The 18,079-nt window shown below is 31.3% G+C and overlaps 1 protein-coding gene across 9 annotated transcripts in view; it reads right to left on the reverse strand.

Moving 5' to 3' along the window:
- Positions 1-18,079, reverse strand: part of NFAT5 (nuclear factor of activated T cells 5) — a 132,043-nt gene that overhangs the window by 39,147 nt on the left and 74,817 nt on the right. For 4 of the 9 annotated variants that reach the window (XM_079908463.1, XM_079908462.1, XM_079908461.1 and 1 more), the window contains 2 exons: positions 5,355-5,913; positions 434-626 (listed from right to left, as the gene is read on the reverse strand). In XM_079908463.1, the coding sequence (XP_079764589.1) occupies positions 434-626; positions 5,355-5,913 (752 nt within the window). Of the gene's footprint in view, positions 1-433; positions 627-3,597; positions 5,169-5,354; positions 5,914-6,366; positions 6,429-18,079 lie in introns of those variants that run through there. The other 5 variants (XM_079908467.1, XM_079908465.1, XM_079908464.1 and 2 more) reach the window with 4 other exon arrangements.

Below are 18,079 nucleotides of genomic sequence, written 5' to 3' on the forward strand. Positions count from 1 at the left end.
AAGACTTAAGTTACCTATCAATCAATTATTTTCTGAGTTGAGTAGTCCTGATTGCTTTAGCCATCTCAAAAACCTTATTTTCCAAGTCCAAGATAATTTCTACAATATTTCTTTGGACTCACTTTAAAATTTCTTCTTAAATATAAGGTGTGAGAAGAATCTAAAACAGTTGCTACCAATGTCAAATATAAAGGGAAGATAATTCATGATTGCCATATATTTTACTTGTTAGAACACACTTTCATCTCTCCTTTCATTTAAACTAAAATTCAAAGGACATCAGAGTAATAATATTTGGCCTATAATTCAGTCAGACTTTTAATTTCTAATATATACAACTATTAGTTTTATTTTAGGCAGCTTTTTGGTTAAAAACAAAATAATAAGTAAAAGTAGATAAAATTCTTCATATATTGCTAACTAAAATAAGTACCTTTACTGTAGGAAAGCCTTGCTGTGTTCTGTCCTTTACTGAGCCACGACTACCCTCAGTTAGGTACCGAGCTCTGTGCTGGGTCTCAGGTTGTACAACTATCTTCAGCTCCTTTCCCTCACTTTTAACAGGATACTGTCCGCACAACATAGGGCTCTTCTTTACTCCAGTTCCTTTTTGGTTTTCCAATGTTCTGAGAAGTCAAAGCACAAAGTGGAAAAAGTATCAAAAAGAGTTTTCTACAAAAGTCATCTAAGATAAAGGAAGAAAGAGAATAGGCAATAACATTAAAAACAACTGATTATCTTACTGACAAAATAAAAGACAGCCTGAGGGACACTACATTCCATAAGTAAAGTATCTTTAAAACTTTTGTAATTAAAGAGAATGTATATATGTATATAACTAAGTCACTCTGCTGTATAGCAGAGATTGGCACAACACTGTAAATCAACTATACTTCAATTAAAAAAAATTGAAAATAAAATTTAGTGGTAAAGTTGGACAGGGATGACAAAGAATGCGTATGTGTGGCAGGAGGAAGGAAGACTGAATGCAATAAACCAAGAATAACAGGAAAGACAATAGCTAATGTCACTATAACCTTTCACATTGCACTTCATTCAAAATAAAGTTTAAAAATTACATATATGTGTGAGTGTTACCTAAAGCTACAAGATTACTATTATTTTCTAATAGGACTTACAAAGCAAAAGAAAAGTGGGGGTAGCACAAAGACACAAACAAACAAAAAAACACAAAAGGCCTTAAAGAAACTGAAGGAACATGTACATATTCTTTTGGATATTTTCCTTAGTACATCAAACTGAGAAAATTATACTAAAAAAAAAAAAATCAGTGATTCAATTTTAATTTGGAAATTAGCTTTACTCTAAACAATCTTTCTCAGAAGTTAAATTTTTCAGAGTACTTTAATTTGTGATTAATTAAATAATTAAAGCCCTCAGCATATAAAAAATTTATAATCTGTGCTTTACAGATAGGCAATCTAACTTATTTTTTTTAATTGGGTTTCTAATGTTTATTTGTATATTATGCATTTGCTATGCAGAATGTATGTTCAAAGAAAAATATTTCAAATGGTGGTTAGGACTTCAGGTCAACACATTTAATCTGAAGTACTGTATATATGTGATAAAAATAAATAGAAAACAATACTATTAGTTTAAAAATTACCTATGTATATTTAAAAATAGAGTCAGGGCCTATAATGCTTTCTGTATCACTTTCCCAGTCCTAAGTTTACACTCAAATTGAAAATAAAGGAGCCAAGAGATGACTGTGGACAAAATCCTGTCCAAAAGCAAACAGGTCCTAGGAGAAATATTATGACTTCAAACATAGAGGAGCAATGGTGGCTAAGCAGCCTTAAATCTAGCTCTAATGTTTACCTCTTCATTTCTAACCAAGTTGTTAACTCAGTCATCAATAATAAAGAGGGAAAAGGCTATGTTCTCAATGGAATTTTGGATTGGGGTGAATCCATGGCTAGGATGCAGTAAGGTATGCAGTTAGACTGACTGGGTGAGAGGAAGGGTTCTGAAGGGAAGTACTTTGCTCAATCATCTTCATATTCCCTAAACCTTGCACAATTCCTGAAACAAAAGATGCTGAAAAAGTATTTGTTGATGAAGGCAAACTTGTTGATGAAGTTTGACATAATTAAGTCAAAGATTACCTGTGTAAGTAATTTAAAAGGCCCTGGAAGAATAAATTCTATGAACAAAAGTATCAAGTCAAAGTCAGAACAAAGGGCAATAAATCCTATTTTTTCATCATTCTGGGTAGAAATTCAAATATTTGCACTGAATACAATGTGCAGTACTTTGCATACTATAATGATACTGTTTTATACTCATTAAAAAAAATCAAAGCAAAAATATTCATCTACTTAAGCTATGTAAAAACATTCTCTAAATATGCACTGAAAGGGACTAAAAGAAAAAACAGCAAAATCTAATAGTTGTATTGATTTATTAGATTATAGGTTATTTATTTTCTTCTATTTTTCTGCATTTTTCGAATGTTTGTAATTAATATCTATTAATTTTATAATAGGAAAGGGAACACTTTAGTCTGAAATATAAGGAAAATTTAGCATATCATTAATTTGGCAAGATGTGGCTTTTGTATTCATTTATGCTGGCCAAGCTAATATTTATGAGGGTAAATAGATGATATTGAGTTTTACTATTTCAATAAAACAAAATATTTCACTTGGGATGAAAATTTTAAGTTGATAAAGTATACACATTATGGCTTAAAGAAGAATAGCACATGTAATCAAACAATTTCTGAAATGATACTTTTAAAAGCCCTTAAAACTAACTTTATTCTCTAGGCTTAAATGTAAAAATTGAATACATACATATTTAGATCCCTAGCTGTGTAAAACAATAAAAACATCAACTAATTCTTAGAAAAGCAGTCATTCAAATTACTAATTTTTAATGCATTATGGCTTAAGGAAAAAACAAGAAAATAGCAGCTAATTGTATGGGATTTTACTTCTAAGTGATTATCTAAAAAGAAAATCCACTGTCTTGGAATATTCTATTCAGAACTTAAAATGACACTAATTCCTTTGTGCTGTACATCCTTCTGGTTGCCTGTCACAAAAATAATTTTCACTATAAAATGCCTAAAACAGGTTTCACATGCAGGTGACATCATATCTTAATTTCTAGGAATATCTAAAGAGACATTGGCTACTGATTCTCAGGACATTTAGGTGAAGAATTTAAGAAAAATATGGCTAGGAATGTTTAAATACTGAGTAGTTTTTTAAAAATGATTTTGTTTTCTTAATAAACTCATATAATATTTTATTCATACAAAAATGCTATTTCCATCTTGAAGATCAATAAAAACTGCTGTACTCAACATGTTTGAGGGTACATTTTCTATAATTTAGCATTATATAAATAGAAATTTTATGGCAAAATTTCTTTCATGTTTCTAACATCTTCCTTATTGAAGAACATAGAACTTTAGTTTGAGATCCCCTTAAAAACTGTTTTCAAAGGCCTATTTTTCTATATTTATATATGGTTTTATCCTTTCCTTAATATAGTTCTTATAAATTCAAAGTTTAAACTTCTTCTATCATTTTCATATGCTAGTGTCAAATATTTTTCCATTACCTAAGAAGCTGGACATTTCTTCTGCTGCTTGATGAGTTTCTGTTCCATGAATTATTTCATGAGAGATTTTGTCTTGACAAATGTTATTATACTTTCCCTGGGTAACCTCAAATCATTTCTAAGATATATCTATCATACAAAAGCAGAAGCAGAAAAGATGTAGGTCAAGATATCTCTTTAACAGCAACTGCAAATCATGTGTGTTGACTAACTGTAAGTCAAAATTTTATTTGTTCTTCATTCTGAACTTTAACATTTATTTCAGTATAAAAATGAAAATCTCTCTTACGGAACTTAAAAAAAAAAAAAAAACACTTTCTCCACAGAAGCCCGAATAAACACATACCTGTATTTAATGATAGACACATATGAGCCTTTTAAATCTCTGCTACTGCGTTTCAGAGCATTTTCTATAGATAACAGTTCTACAGATATGTCCTAGAATTGTTGACTCTGCTAATGGCAACACTTTAGGAAAGGGTATATGTTGTTTTCTTTTAGATAATTTCCTAATCTGGACTTTCTAAAAATGAAAAATATGTAAATGTGCGTTTTTATTTACTATTATCACCCCAAAGGAGTTTTAAATGAGAGTAGAGAAGAAAGTAGTATAGAATAATCATTACTTAAATGGTAGGTATTACTTTAAAAATATACTGAGAAAATATTTAAGGACAAGTTTAATACACATTAAGAATATTCTCTATAACTCTCAACCAGATTTTTAACTTAAAATATACCAATGATGTAATCAAATAGTGAAAACAATCAAAAGCATCTCCATCACATTCTGTGACAGCCTGAAATTGTAGGAGATCCTGGGTCAACTAAAGGACCATACATACCCTGCCACCCAAAAAAGTAATCTCTCAAGATCCAGTGAGTTAAATTCTATCAAACTATGCTGAATATACTGTAGGAAAATCTAATCAAAAGTCTAGAAATTAAATGTTACAATAAAAGTATTAAAGGAATCAGAAAGTTAAAAATAAGTCATAGTATTCTCTACTTCAGAAGTGAATATTCTATAATATAGCTATTGAAACATATTTAGTGAGTGTTGTGAACTGGCAGAGATGAATGAAAACTCAAACAGGCACCATGATCCTGGTTCTATCACCCTTTAGATATATAACCCAGAATCACAGAAAAAAAAAAAAAAAAAGTGATACATTTATTTTTTTAAAAATCCTGAATTGGCATAATATATTAAAGAAAAAGCTTAAAATAAATACATGAATCTAAGTTGAGAATCAAACTATCAATTTAGTTTTTCTTGTTTTCATCAAATAAAAGAAAAAAGGGAAATAAAGACTAAAATCTTCACAAAAATGGAAAATGACTGAATCATTTGGGGAGACAACATGAAAGGGAATACAAACTAGCCCTCTGTAAATGTTTGTTTTAGCTGGAGTCATTGCATCACTAGTTATTTCTATGAATAAAAATATTTTAAAATTCTTTTAAAGTATAAGTCCATTTGAAATTAAAAAATTATTTCTAAACAGATTATTTTCATTTTCTACTAAATCTTACCCATACTAAGATAACTATTGGTAAAATCTACTGGTATTTTATTTTCTTCTCTAGTGAAACCTGATAATTTTAAGTTAAAATTTTCATGTTATTTCAATGATAAAACTAATATCTTTGCTTTAGATGCAAACTTGAGCTGAGCAATTAAGAAAAATGAGGAATGATTTATTTTTTTGTTTTGCATAATGGTGAGAGAACTTTAAAAAAATGTGAATACCAACCCATTTCCTGCTTTTGAGTTGCCTTTGTTGTCCGTGGTAAGCTGAGAAAGCACATAGTGAGGTGCTTTGGCACTGTCGGCATCAAATATATCCATATTAGACTCTTCACAATCTCGTCGTTTGACCCCCGGCCTCTGCTTTGGATTTCGTTTTCGTGATTTACGAGGTACCTCAGTGTTATCATTGTAGGAACTGGTGCTCATGTTACTGAAGTTGGAGGGGGAATCCTCCATCCACATACTGCAGCTCTGCTCAGATTCCAATCCACACCCCTCATCCTGGCAGGACATCCGACTGTTATCCAGCAAGTCCTCAGGTGGTGGTGAGATGTACAAGACTGTGTGCCTCTTCGGTGTTGATGGATGCTGCTGAACTGTGTTACTGGTTAACTGCTTTTCACTTACCCCTCGGTTACTTACCCCCAAGGCTGAGGAGCAGCTCTCCACTTGCATAGCCTTGCTGTCGGTGACTGAGGTAGAATAAATGGTAGGGCTGGAAGAGGTGGTAAAGGAGCTGCAAGCACCGCCCATGGAGGAAGAGGAGGGAGCTGAAGAAGCATCTGCAGTGTACAATTTAAGAGTAAATACACTATACATGTTTTCACCTATGCTGGCTAGCAGTCCCATTGAAAATGTGATTTGTGAACTGATTGTTTTTCCCCAAAATGAATAGTTGGAATTTGGTTAAGTTTTAGAATATAAATGCTTCAAGCAATACAAGGCCTAAAAAATGCAATTTTTAAAAATGCCCAAATAGCATTATTTTACTTGTGTTATAATTGATAGATTTTTTAAAATCTAATTTAATGTTTTAAGCTGTAAAGCAAAAACAAAGCTTTTATTGCCTCAGCTGGATAGTTCCACTGAATTTTAATCATTTAAAATAATAAAAAAAAAACCCCAATATGAAATATATGCTTGTGGTCCACATTCAATGCCAATTAAATAATTCATTATAGAATTTGAAAAGTGGGACTGTGCTTAGCCACAAAATATTAAAATAAGTTTCTAACCTATGAAGCAGAGAACTACAGGTCATTTTTAATGCAGACACTCCCTGCTTCAGAGGCAAATCCTGGAATAAAAATATGAGAAAATAAATGAGAAAAGAGCTGCTGATTATTCCAGATATCAATTATAAAATGAGAAATAAATAGAAAAAATATATAATCAACTGAATTGGAGGCAAAATGGAACTGGTACCGTCACTATGATTGTTTTAAAATCTACAAGAATAAAAGTGAAAAAGGTTTGATTTGGAACATGCTGGGCTGTAGAAGATAAGCAAGTTAACCACTGAGGGTCTCCAGAAGTTGGAAGTGGCAGTTCAAAACCATGATCTCTAAAATAAATAAATCCACCCTTTATCGCAGAATGAAAAACAGAAGAAGGACGTATTATTGGATGGATTTTTCTTATTGGCAATTGGTTACCACTGTCCATTTCCTCTCTCTTTAAAAGGCCTCCTTGATTTTAACTATTAAGGGAATTTCTTCAGATGAGTTAACAGTAAATTTTATTGGCTGAAGTCTAACAAAAAAGAGTTAAACAGAAAAAAATCTCTGGAGAGAACCAGAATTAGTTCTTATAAAAAGGTTTTTTATAAAACCATTTACCTATTATGCCTAACAAAAAAAGTCAAAAGTAGATCTTTTCAAAATGTGTGGCAACTGGCATAACAACTCATTGAAAAATGCTACTACTAAACCCTTAACAACATAATATCAAGAGGCACACTAATAATGTTAAAGTTGGAAGTTATCAGTCCTATACAATTTTATCTTGTATAAGATAAGGAAAGGTTTACAATCATAAACACATACAAAAATGAAAATAGGTAACGTGACAGACAACTAAAAATATGTTTAAATCTAAAATTAATTTTTATCTATAGCCATGTATGCTACTGTTTTAAAGTGGTGTAATATGATAAACTTAAAACTGTGATGTGCAGTTACTGGAATTGCAACATCCACATCAATTATATAAAGAGTGAAATGTCAGAATGCCAATGTTTCGATAATCAAAAGCCAAGTGCCAAAGATCTATTTTTAAATTGAAAACATGCACCAAAACACTTAAACCATTTGAAAGAACTAAATGCACCCACAATTTTTCATTGCTGTCAAGGCTGAAGAGCACAGTTATTAATATTAGCCATCAATAATGAAATCTACATAATGCCACATGGAAAGATTTTTCTCAACTACCATGAGTTAAAGCACTTAGAGCATTTAGATGATACCAGTTCCATTTTCCAGTTTGTATCCTTGTCAAATGCAGTAGCTGAAATTGGAAAATTCAGTCACTTTAAACTGCATTCCAATTTAAAGAAAAATTTTTATCAATTTCGTATCATGCATTAATGCAATGTTTTCTTAGTAAATAAATATTTTAAAAGATTTGTAAAAACTACAAAATCTAGATACTAATGTCAGTGACAGTTTAGGAGCTGATTTGTAGCCACTTTGGGTTTAAATAACAAGGTTTTTCCTTATTTTTTGAAAAATATTACAGAATTCATTTTAGAAAAAATAGAGAAGCTATTATGTCTAACATTCCTCCATCTGTTCCAACTATTGGCAAAAAAGAAACTAAACTTTTTGTGTGTATGAGTCTATGTTCATCATTTTCAGAGAAATACAAGTATGCAGCATGCAGTATTTGCAGTGGAACACACAAAGCATGCAGCATGAATTCTGTGAACTTGTATTTCTATAAAGCAGCTTTCCCCCACCCACTCTTTTTGAATCTAAGTACCATGCACATGAGAATGCAGAATATGAACATCTCAGGGATCCCTGTCCATGACAGACGGAAAGTTAGGTGAAATGTAATCATGAACTCAAAAGCAAGTTATATATTTATGAATTTAATATGCAAGCTATAACCTAGCATTGCTCTTTGAAGTATGTGTGATTTTATCTTGCAAATCTTATTTAAAAATCATGGTTATAAAACCCAATTGATTTAACTGTACATAAATATCTGTTCTGGGACAGGTATGCCAAACTGTGATCTCATACCCTACATAAGTTAAAATATTCTATACATTTTCCTTTGACACCTAACACACATTATGAATATTTTACCTGCAGTTTCCTGGATATACTTACTAAATAAAAAAGTTCATTAGCACAAAACTATAAAGCTGAAAACATAAACTCTGTCAAAAGACAGTAGTATCATTTAATTTTAAAAAATTACTTTTTAAAGGTTACCTCAGTTTGATCCTAAATTACAAAGGTTCTACTCATTTTAAGAATACAATGAATATAAGACAAATTTTTTTAAACTATAAAACTCTTTACAATAGTATCATTATCCCTCTGATGATGATGAAAATGGTGTATAAAACCCTTCACATAAGCATGTTACATTCTGGTTAGCAAGACATCACCTAAGTGCATTAATAATGCCAGGTGAGGTGGTGAAGTAATAAGGGATAAGAACTATGGGCCTCTAGAGAGTATGGACAACATCTTTCTCATCTTAGACCCTCCTGACACCTAACATACTATGACTTGCATGTAGTAAAAATTCAATTTTTTAATTAAATTGATTTATGAGAAGCCAATATTTGATATGCATGATGAGTTACATTAAAGTTAAACTGGTAAATAAATGTACCAATGTGTTCATAATGGACACATTATCAGGTCAAAAAAAAAAAAGATTTATACCTTGCTATAATAGCATTAACTTATACAGGGAAGGTTCAGAAGTAACTTAAGAGTTTAATGGTAACTACTCACTATTTCTACAAAGAATGTGCTAATAACTTTCTTTCTTGAAACATACATAAGCCAAATTACCTACTTGTGTATTAATCCATAAATTCACTAAAAATAACAAATTCTTAATATTATCTATTAAAAAGTAAATGCATAACATAATAGCAAGAACATTTTAGATTTCTAAACAGTAATTTGTCATTTCTAAGCATTCCCAGAAAAGCACAATGAATTCCTGGGAATATTAGAAATGTTCTTAAAATATTTACAAAAACGTTTTAATCTATATATTATTAAATTTCAAGAAATAGCTTAACTGACATTCCATAGAATTAAAATGCTAATGTAATCCTGCCTCTTCTATATATTCCTTTATAAACAAAATATGCTAACTACCCCTCCCATCCCTTTTTGGGTTTGAATGCCCATCTTTATCTGTTAGGAATGTAGAGACTATGTTTAATTGCTGCTTATTAAAATAAAAAACTCCAGCATAAAAATGTTTTAATAATTGCTTTTATTTTCTCACCAAGCAGAACAGTCATAATGTATTCTTTTTATAACCTTATAATTTATTTGTTTTTTAAATCCCTTACCAATCCTTCATAAAGTTGAAAGTTTCTTCCTCTTAAAATTATTTACTCACCTAAGTAATGTGTGAATAAATTTTTATTATTTCTTTTATGAAAAAACTTATCTTTGAACTTAAAAGAATTTTTTTTTTTTTTTTACTTTTTAAAGAGTTTTCTTTCTTTCTTTTTTTTTTTTTGATGTGGACCATATTTTAAGTCTTCATTGAATTTGTTACAATAGTGCTTCTGTTTTATGTTTGGGGGTTTTTTTGGTCACGAGGCATGTGGGATCTTAGCTCCCGGACCAGGGATCGAACCCGCACCTGCACTGGAAGGCGAAGTCTTAACCCCTGGACTGCCAGAAAAGTCCCCAAAAAGAATTTTATTTTTCCATAGCTTTTTCTGTGACCACAGAGAGCACAGCAACACCAAAGAGAAAACTGATAGACCATTTTTATAACTTACTGACAGAAATTTATAATCTCAAAAGAATAATTTTTAAATTTATAAGAAAAGCATCACATCTATAGTATTCTATATCTAAACATAAAAATTTCAGATTTGTTAGATTTATTAATTGGCAGTAGCCAATTACTAGGCCAAATGCCAGTAATGATGGTGAACTTAAACTGTATATTTGGCTTCTTTCAAGAACTGATGTAATCATTAAGGTTCACTATGAATATTCAAAGCACTTGGGATAAAAAGAATAGCAGATAATATCTTCCTGGATATTACAGAATTTGCAAGTACAGTTTACCCTTGAACAACACAGGTTTGAACTGTGTGGGTCCACTTATTCACAATTTTTTTTTTAAATAAATACATACTACAGCACTAGGCAACTTGTGGTTGCTTGAATCTGTGGATGCAGAGCCAAGGATAAGGAGGGCTGAGTGCAAAGTAAGTAATACATGGATTTCTGACTGTGCTAAGGGACAGTACCCCTACCACCCTCGACCCCGTGTTGTTCAAGGGTCAACTATATTATTAATTTGATTGGAAAGATGAAAATGGAGTTTTAAGTGGTACCACATAGAGAAACCCATGTAGTTTATATACTGCTTTCTTAAACTGTATTTTAAAATTAAGAACCATTAGTTCTAGATTTGTAAACGAGAAATTATTTAAATTATCATTATCATTTTAGTGCTTTAAATACCATAAAAAAGAGATGATACTTTATGTGGAACTAACTCAACTTTTAATAGAAACCTTTGAAATTAGAAACATTCTTTAAAGTCCTCAAAAGAAACAAATACCTTTCACTGATTTAAAAAAATATGACAGAAATGACATTTAACTAAGCTTCCAAGATAAAAATGTGGTCCCTAGCATTTAAATATGCACTTATATTTTATAACTTCTCAACATCAGTGCAAAATCAGTTGAGTTACCTTAAAAAAGCCGTAAAAATTTGCAAGTGTGCTAAGTGAACCAATAGTGGAACGGAGAGGGAGTAAACTACTGACTGTTCAGAAAATAATAATAAAAATCAACACAGGTCATTTGGAAACAATTTCTGGTCTAAAACCCTTACTGTTCAGTCTCAGTAATTCTTTTTAAGTATTTCCATTTTTCTTACTGGTAACAATGACTTCAAATCTAAACATTTGTCTGATAAAAGTCACCAGATACAAGAATATATTTTCAGATCAAAGAAGAAAGATATTGAGAGAAAAAAATTATAAGGCCAACATTCATGTTGCCAAGGGACTGAAAAATCTAGAACACACAAAGTGGCTGCAAACCTGCTTTGTCAACACCTTACATGCCAACCTTCGTTTTCTACTTTTCTTCTTCTTCTTCTTATAATATTAAGGTAAAGTTTAAAACTTTACAAAAAAGTTTTAGTTTCAATCAGTATCAATCCACTATTTAGAAACAAAAAAAGAAAGGAAGGAAGGAAGAAAGAAAGAAAGAAAAAAGACTTAAGAAGAAGTCTGAAAACGAGACCGACCTATACCCTGGGTGAGATTGGATGGGTTAAATGTCTCTGGCACTATTTGTCTTCACTATTGACAGACACTGTCACACAACCCACCACACGATGCCTGTCTCTGAATGGCGAAGCTAGAATGCAAGTTAAGTGTATTAATAGAAAAAACAACTAGCATCCCAGCATATAAAATAAGCAATCCAGATTACTTTACCAAAAAACAAAAATAAAAACAAAACAAAAAAAACAAAAAGACCAAAATTGTAGGGTCGATCATTTAATTTACATGTTTAAAACAGTTCTAATTTCCCATTTGTACTTTTCCCACCCAACACAGGTTTACATGCTACTATAAGCAATGTTTTAAAACAAACTTTAAAAAATTAAATTATTAACATCCAAATAAATGCATGTGGGTAAATTTCTTATTCAAAATTTTTGTTAACTCATATTCACCAATTTGTTCTCCTGTTTACTAATGCAATCTAATCCATAAGCCAGAATGTTCTCTCTAGGTGTTTTTAAACTATGCCCTTACCCAAATTCCCTTAAAGAGTATACGACGATATGTTCTGACCAATACACTCAAGCACTAAAAAATATATACATTTTACCAGCAAAAGAGTAGTTTCATTTCTCAGGCCAACTTCCAAACACTTCCTCATCACCCCCCCCTCCAAAAAAGTTACTAATTTACACTTTTTAAAAAGATTCTTGGCCATGCCGTGCAGCATGGGATCTTAGTTCCCTGACCAGGGATCAAACCCTTGCCCCTGCATTGGAAGTGAGGCATCTTAACAAATGGACCACCAGGGAAGTCCTAATTTACACTTTTAAATTAGATATGTTACTGTGCATAAAACGTTTGATCCTAGAGGCACTATTTAAAAAAAATAATTAGCACTATTGCTGAAGCTGAAGGGGTTGTTACTGATTTACTAGAGACCATCCTTCTCTCCTTCAGTCCATCAAACTGCCAGTCATAGTTCTAATACTACACAATAATTACTCTCCCGCTTTTAATCTAAATTCTCCTAAAATAATTATTTTTATCTTGTCTGAGTGCCATTAATAAACATTCACAGAGTATTTATTAAAGAATGTTTCCTAAAAAATAAAATGCTTACAGAATTTGTAAGTGTCCTGACACTGAGAGCAATGTTTTAAATATATATTTTATCCTATTCAACCCTAAGTATTTAATCACAGTTTAAAATAGGTACTAGGTACATATTACACAATCTGTTTTTTAAATCCTTTCCTCTTGGAAGACAAAGATGCTTTCTATCATCCAGTGATTTAAGTACTACAGGGTAGCATCAGTCATTGATACTGGGTGGAGACCAAAAATCCCAGAAAGAATCCTCACTCTCAAATAATTTAAACACAAAAGGGAATAACTATACTAGCTGATGACTACATTTATTGTTGTCAAAGACCCCAGGAAGAACAGGGTTTTTTAAACAAAAAGACAGCAATTATACTACTTGAAAGGTAATGTTTACTTTAAGACAAAAAGAGAGATTACCACCACATTAACTTAAGAACTGGAGAGAAAAAAACAGTTCTGAGGGATGCTATTTGAAGGTCACTTCAATGCTTTATCATATAATACCTTTTAAAATAGTTTAAATTAAATAATAAAGTCATTCCTATCAACTCTAGTCCAATGTCTTCATATTTCTTCTTTTTCAGAGGTGACCAAAAAAGGGAAAATAGTATTTGTATCATTAAAATCTTCTGATATAATAATTCAGAATGGTTTTACAACTGGATCTGGATTACAGTGTACATTAGATCCAATTGTAGATAAAATGTCTAGACAAAAAACAGAAGTCATAAATTGCTCTACTAGAAGTTTTGATAATTGATCACACAACTTTATCATTTCATTTTTTAAAAAGTGGGAAGAGAATTCTAGGAAGAATACTTCATCAGTCAACTTTGCAGAATCATCCCTTTGGGAAGTGTCTGTTCTCCCTATGATTCATCATCCTCTAGCAATGCTTCTTTTATTTACAAGGGCTCCTAGTGAGAGTGTCAACATTAAAGAGTAAGTCAGAAAGGAAATCCCATGGCCCATGTGTTGTGTGATATGCAAAACTTCAAAATGAGGTAAAAAACAGACTGAGGATGGAAAGAAAGAAGCAAAATAAAGCTAAAAAACTTGTTTTTATAAAAATAAGATCTATTTTTTAAAACCTTACTAACAAATGAAAGGAGAAATCCATGTGGGAGGGAGGTCAATGTTTACCAAACGATCACTGATTATCAGGCAGTATTAAGTATTTTACATATTTACCTTCATAATAATCTTAAGAAAAAGTTGTTGTTACTGTCTACTTACAGGGGTAATATGAGAAATTTACTGAACTTCCACAAGGTTCTGTCTATATGATAGAAATGATATGATAGCAATCAGATTCAAATTAGGTCTTTATGATTCCAAAGCTCATGCTAATTTTATTATATTTCACATATGGGAAAAGAGAAATAATGTCATAGAAACAGGTGAAGTCTTTTGTTGTATCCTACCCTAATCAATTCCCCTCACTCCAGTCCCAGCTGGAGTGTTTTTATACAACTTTATTACTATTATTTATACAACTAATTATTATAAAACAATTAGTTATGGCAATACTTTTTGCTTATTATCAATCTTATTGGTAGCATAAAAAAAGTAAGCCTACTTCTGTGCATTAATTTCTTAATGTGAAATTCTACAAAACACATAAACAAAAAAAGAAATTGTGTCTATTTGATGTATGTAATTTGTCTATGAATGGCTGAGAATCTGTGTGCAGTTTTAAAATGCTATTCTATAGACTCAGGTAATATAAAAATCTGCTTATTCTACCAGAAAATGAAAAAACCACAATATTTATAAAAGTTGCTAAAAATTAGCAAGAGGACCAAAAAAGGTAAACATTTAGGGAATAAACCATTAATAGGCCATGTGTACTTTCTGTCAGTGAAAATGTATAATATGGATAGTCTCCTGAATTGGTAACTGTTTCTGAATTAACCATTATGGCCCAAGTTTGCTGATGCTCTCCATTCTAATAACGCAGATGTTAGTAGTACACATCTATACATACGTACATACACACATATTTCTATATGTATAAATGTATGTATTTAGATTTACTATGTAATTTTAAAAGTCAGAATGAGGAGAAAAGTTTTTAAACATGTTGTTACTTCAACGTGTTTGTAGCTAGGACCTGACTTCCTTCTGGAAGTGGTCCAGTTTTCTAGGAAAAGTAGGAATGACCATATGGAATAACCAAGATCAATTCACACTTCAGCTCACAACATCAATATGTAGGTTACATAGGTGAATTACTTTTCCTGTTAATGGGCTTTGGGTTTAATCTTCGGAATATATACTACATAAATGGCCCAAATTCTGAAATATGTTAACCTAGTTAGCCCAGGAGAGCAGTCAAAGGCAAATTTGCTCCTTAAATTTAGTCAACTCAAGAAAATAAGAATTACATAACTGCAAGTATCTTCTAACACTAGTAAACAAGTTACAATAAATTCAATGGGCTAAGTACTCTGTTACTATAAATAACTTTTATAAATAATTTATATTCTTCTGGAAATAATATTCCTATTTTTTAGATCCTGAAACTTGCAGAGGAGAATGAGTATGGCTTTTTCAACTCAATGTCCTACACACTGCCTAGTCCAGGATCTTGTGTTTCCCTAATTGAAGTGACAGAACATTATGCTAAATTCCCTAAAGTACAATGGCAAGGAGAAAAGAACTTAGACCTTAGTGGGAAAGAAGAGAGGTGTCTTGTGCCTGGAAGGATTGAGTTATGATATGATATGATGGACGGATCATATATATATGATATCCATATCCATACCATATGATATGATATGGATCATATGGATCACTTCATGTAAATTGTAAAGTACAATTCCTATCACATAGTAGGAACTCAAAAATGATAGCTTATATTTTCTTCAACTCAATTTTTGTATAGTTTTGCTGTTATGGATGGTCTACAAATTTCTATGATTTTAATTTAGGTGATTAAGGTGTCTGAAGTATTGGGATAGCCAAAAAGTTCATTCGGGTTTTTCTGTAACATTTTATGGAAAAACCTGAATGAACTTTTTGGCCAAACCAATAAATTAAAGCATAGCTGTTCTTTGATTATAGGACATTATTTAGTTCTCTAGTGTCCCCTCCTATACTATAAATAGCACACAGTTAAGTTCTTTCAGTATAGAAAATACCTGTTAGGTACTTGCTGTAAGCATAAAATTCAAAGCACTATTTAATAAGTCTCTTCCAACAGAAAAGTTTATTATATGGATCACTTCATGTAAAATTATTAACTTTAATTACAGCCTTTAAAAACTTTTGTATGTGCTTTATTAGTGTATATACCTATACATGTTAAAAACTGCTACCAAGTATTCATGTACTGAGATATTATTTCTAAAGAGGACTAATATATAATTCCTGAAAGTAAAATAACAACTTTATGAAAACAATAAAAGAATTACTAACTAGTTATTCTTAAGATTCTCTGGCTGAATTATAAAACCTATGGTTTGATTAATTCATTGTTTATTTCAAGAATTAGAATTAAAACATTTTAAAGAAACCTGAAATAATTACCCTAGCAAAATATTTTGATATAAACTAATAAACATGATGCTACATCCCAAGATGAGGACAAATAGAATTTAGGATAGAACAAGAAAATAATTTGATTTCTTAAAATGAAGAGTAAAGTTTATTGTTCACTTCTGTGAAAGACTCCCTATTTTAAATAAATTAAGACAATCTAAGGATAAAACTGTAAACATGTAAGTAGATTTTTAAAAATACTTGATTGGTATGTGAATTATATCTCAATAAAGCTGTTATTTAAGAAAAATATCTGCCATATCTCTTTTCAAAAATCCAAAATTCTAGTGTAACTGTTTTAGTTCTCCTTAATAATACTTCTTATATTTTAGTTCCTTCCAACCTATACTGTAGGATTAAAGAAACAAACAAAAAGAATCCTTTCACAACTTTCATTTCTTCTTGATCAACTCCTTATTTTGCCAGAATTTATCAATTCATGTAGATAACTTTTTTTTAGTAAGTGATAATTTTTAAATTTATTTATTTATTTATTTATTTATTTGGGTCTTTGTTGTGGTGCACTGGCTGCTCTAGTTGCAGTGAGTGGACTCTAGGGTGTGCGGGCTCAGTAGTTGTAGCACGTGGCCTTAGTTGTAGTATGTGCGATCTTAGTTCTCCCACCAGGAATCGAACCCTGGGCCCCCTGCATTGGGAACGAAGAGTCTTAACCACTGGACCACCAGGGAAGTCCCTGGATAACTTTTTTGTGTTAGGAAAACAGTCTCTGTCTTAATTACTAAGAACCTACAATATTCTTCAGAAAGTCTGTACTTCTAAAACTTTTATTCATTTATATATTGAACCTCAAACTCCTAAGAAACCTTCTAGTGTGACAAAAACAGATGCCTTTTAAAAATGGGGAAGAGTACAGATTTCAGACTGTTGATTTCCAACTACACCTCCCAGATTGTGACACTTGGCCCTATGGAGAGGGGAGGAGTTGTAAGGAAGTAAACCTCTCCCCCATTCCCAACTCTGGGTCTTACCAGATAAAAGATGTTATTAATGAGAGTATGTAAAAGTGTGAATAGTGTAGAAGCAGAAAAAAGGTTTAAGAGACATTCTTTTTACCCAGTATTCTGGATTGTGGATTAGCAGCATCATGTTTACTCATTCCTTCAGTAATACATAAAGGGAAAAAAATCTAGATTGGCGAATCTGAGAAACACATTTTTAATAATTAAATAATTTAAAATGTACATGAACACCTATATGCCCAGCCTCTAAATTTTAAAATTTAAATTGATTTAGAATTTGTGAAACACAAACCTTTATGGCAGAACTAGAAGTCTGTTCCCACCAGGCCCTCATACCTGATAGCAGCCAATCCGGCTCCTTCAAAACTCTGAAGAATTAACTACATCAAGAGTCATCATTTTTATGCATTTCATATTTAAACAGCAAATGCTATAGATTAAAAAAAAATCAAAGAAGTCTAAATTAATGTATCTTTCCCTAAACATCTAGTCTTTTGGCCAGGAAACACTGAATAACTGGTAAGTTACTCCAAATCTCTTTGACATCTATGTCACTAAGGACATTAATATGTCAAATAAAAAAAGCAACTCTAATTATACATACTAACTGATATCCCTACTATAACTATTCTGCAATTTAAACTCTCTTACCTATAATGTTACATGACAAAGACTCTATTCTACCAATAAGACATTAGAATTCTAGAATAAGACTATGTTGGTTAAAAGTAAACATGTGTAAAAAAAATTACAAACGACTTGGTTTTAGATCGTAGAAACTTTGTGTGTGTGAATATATGAAAATTATCAAGGTCACCTCTTTACTCTCTTCACAATCTTTACAATG

Source organism: Stenella coeruleoalba (assembly GCF_951394435.1).
Source record: "Stenella coeruleoalba genome assembly, chromosome: 20".
Classification (NCBI taxonomy): Eukaryota; Metazoa; Chordata; class Mammalia; order Artiodactyla; family Delphinidae; genus Stenella; species Stenella coeruleoalba.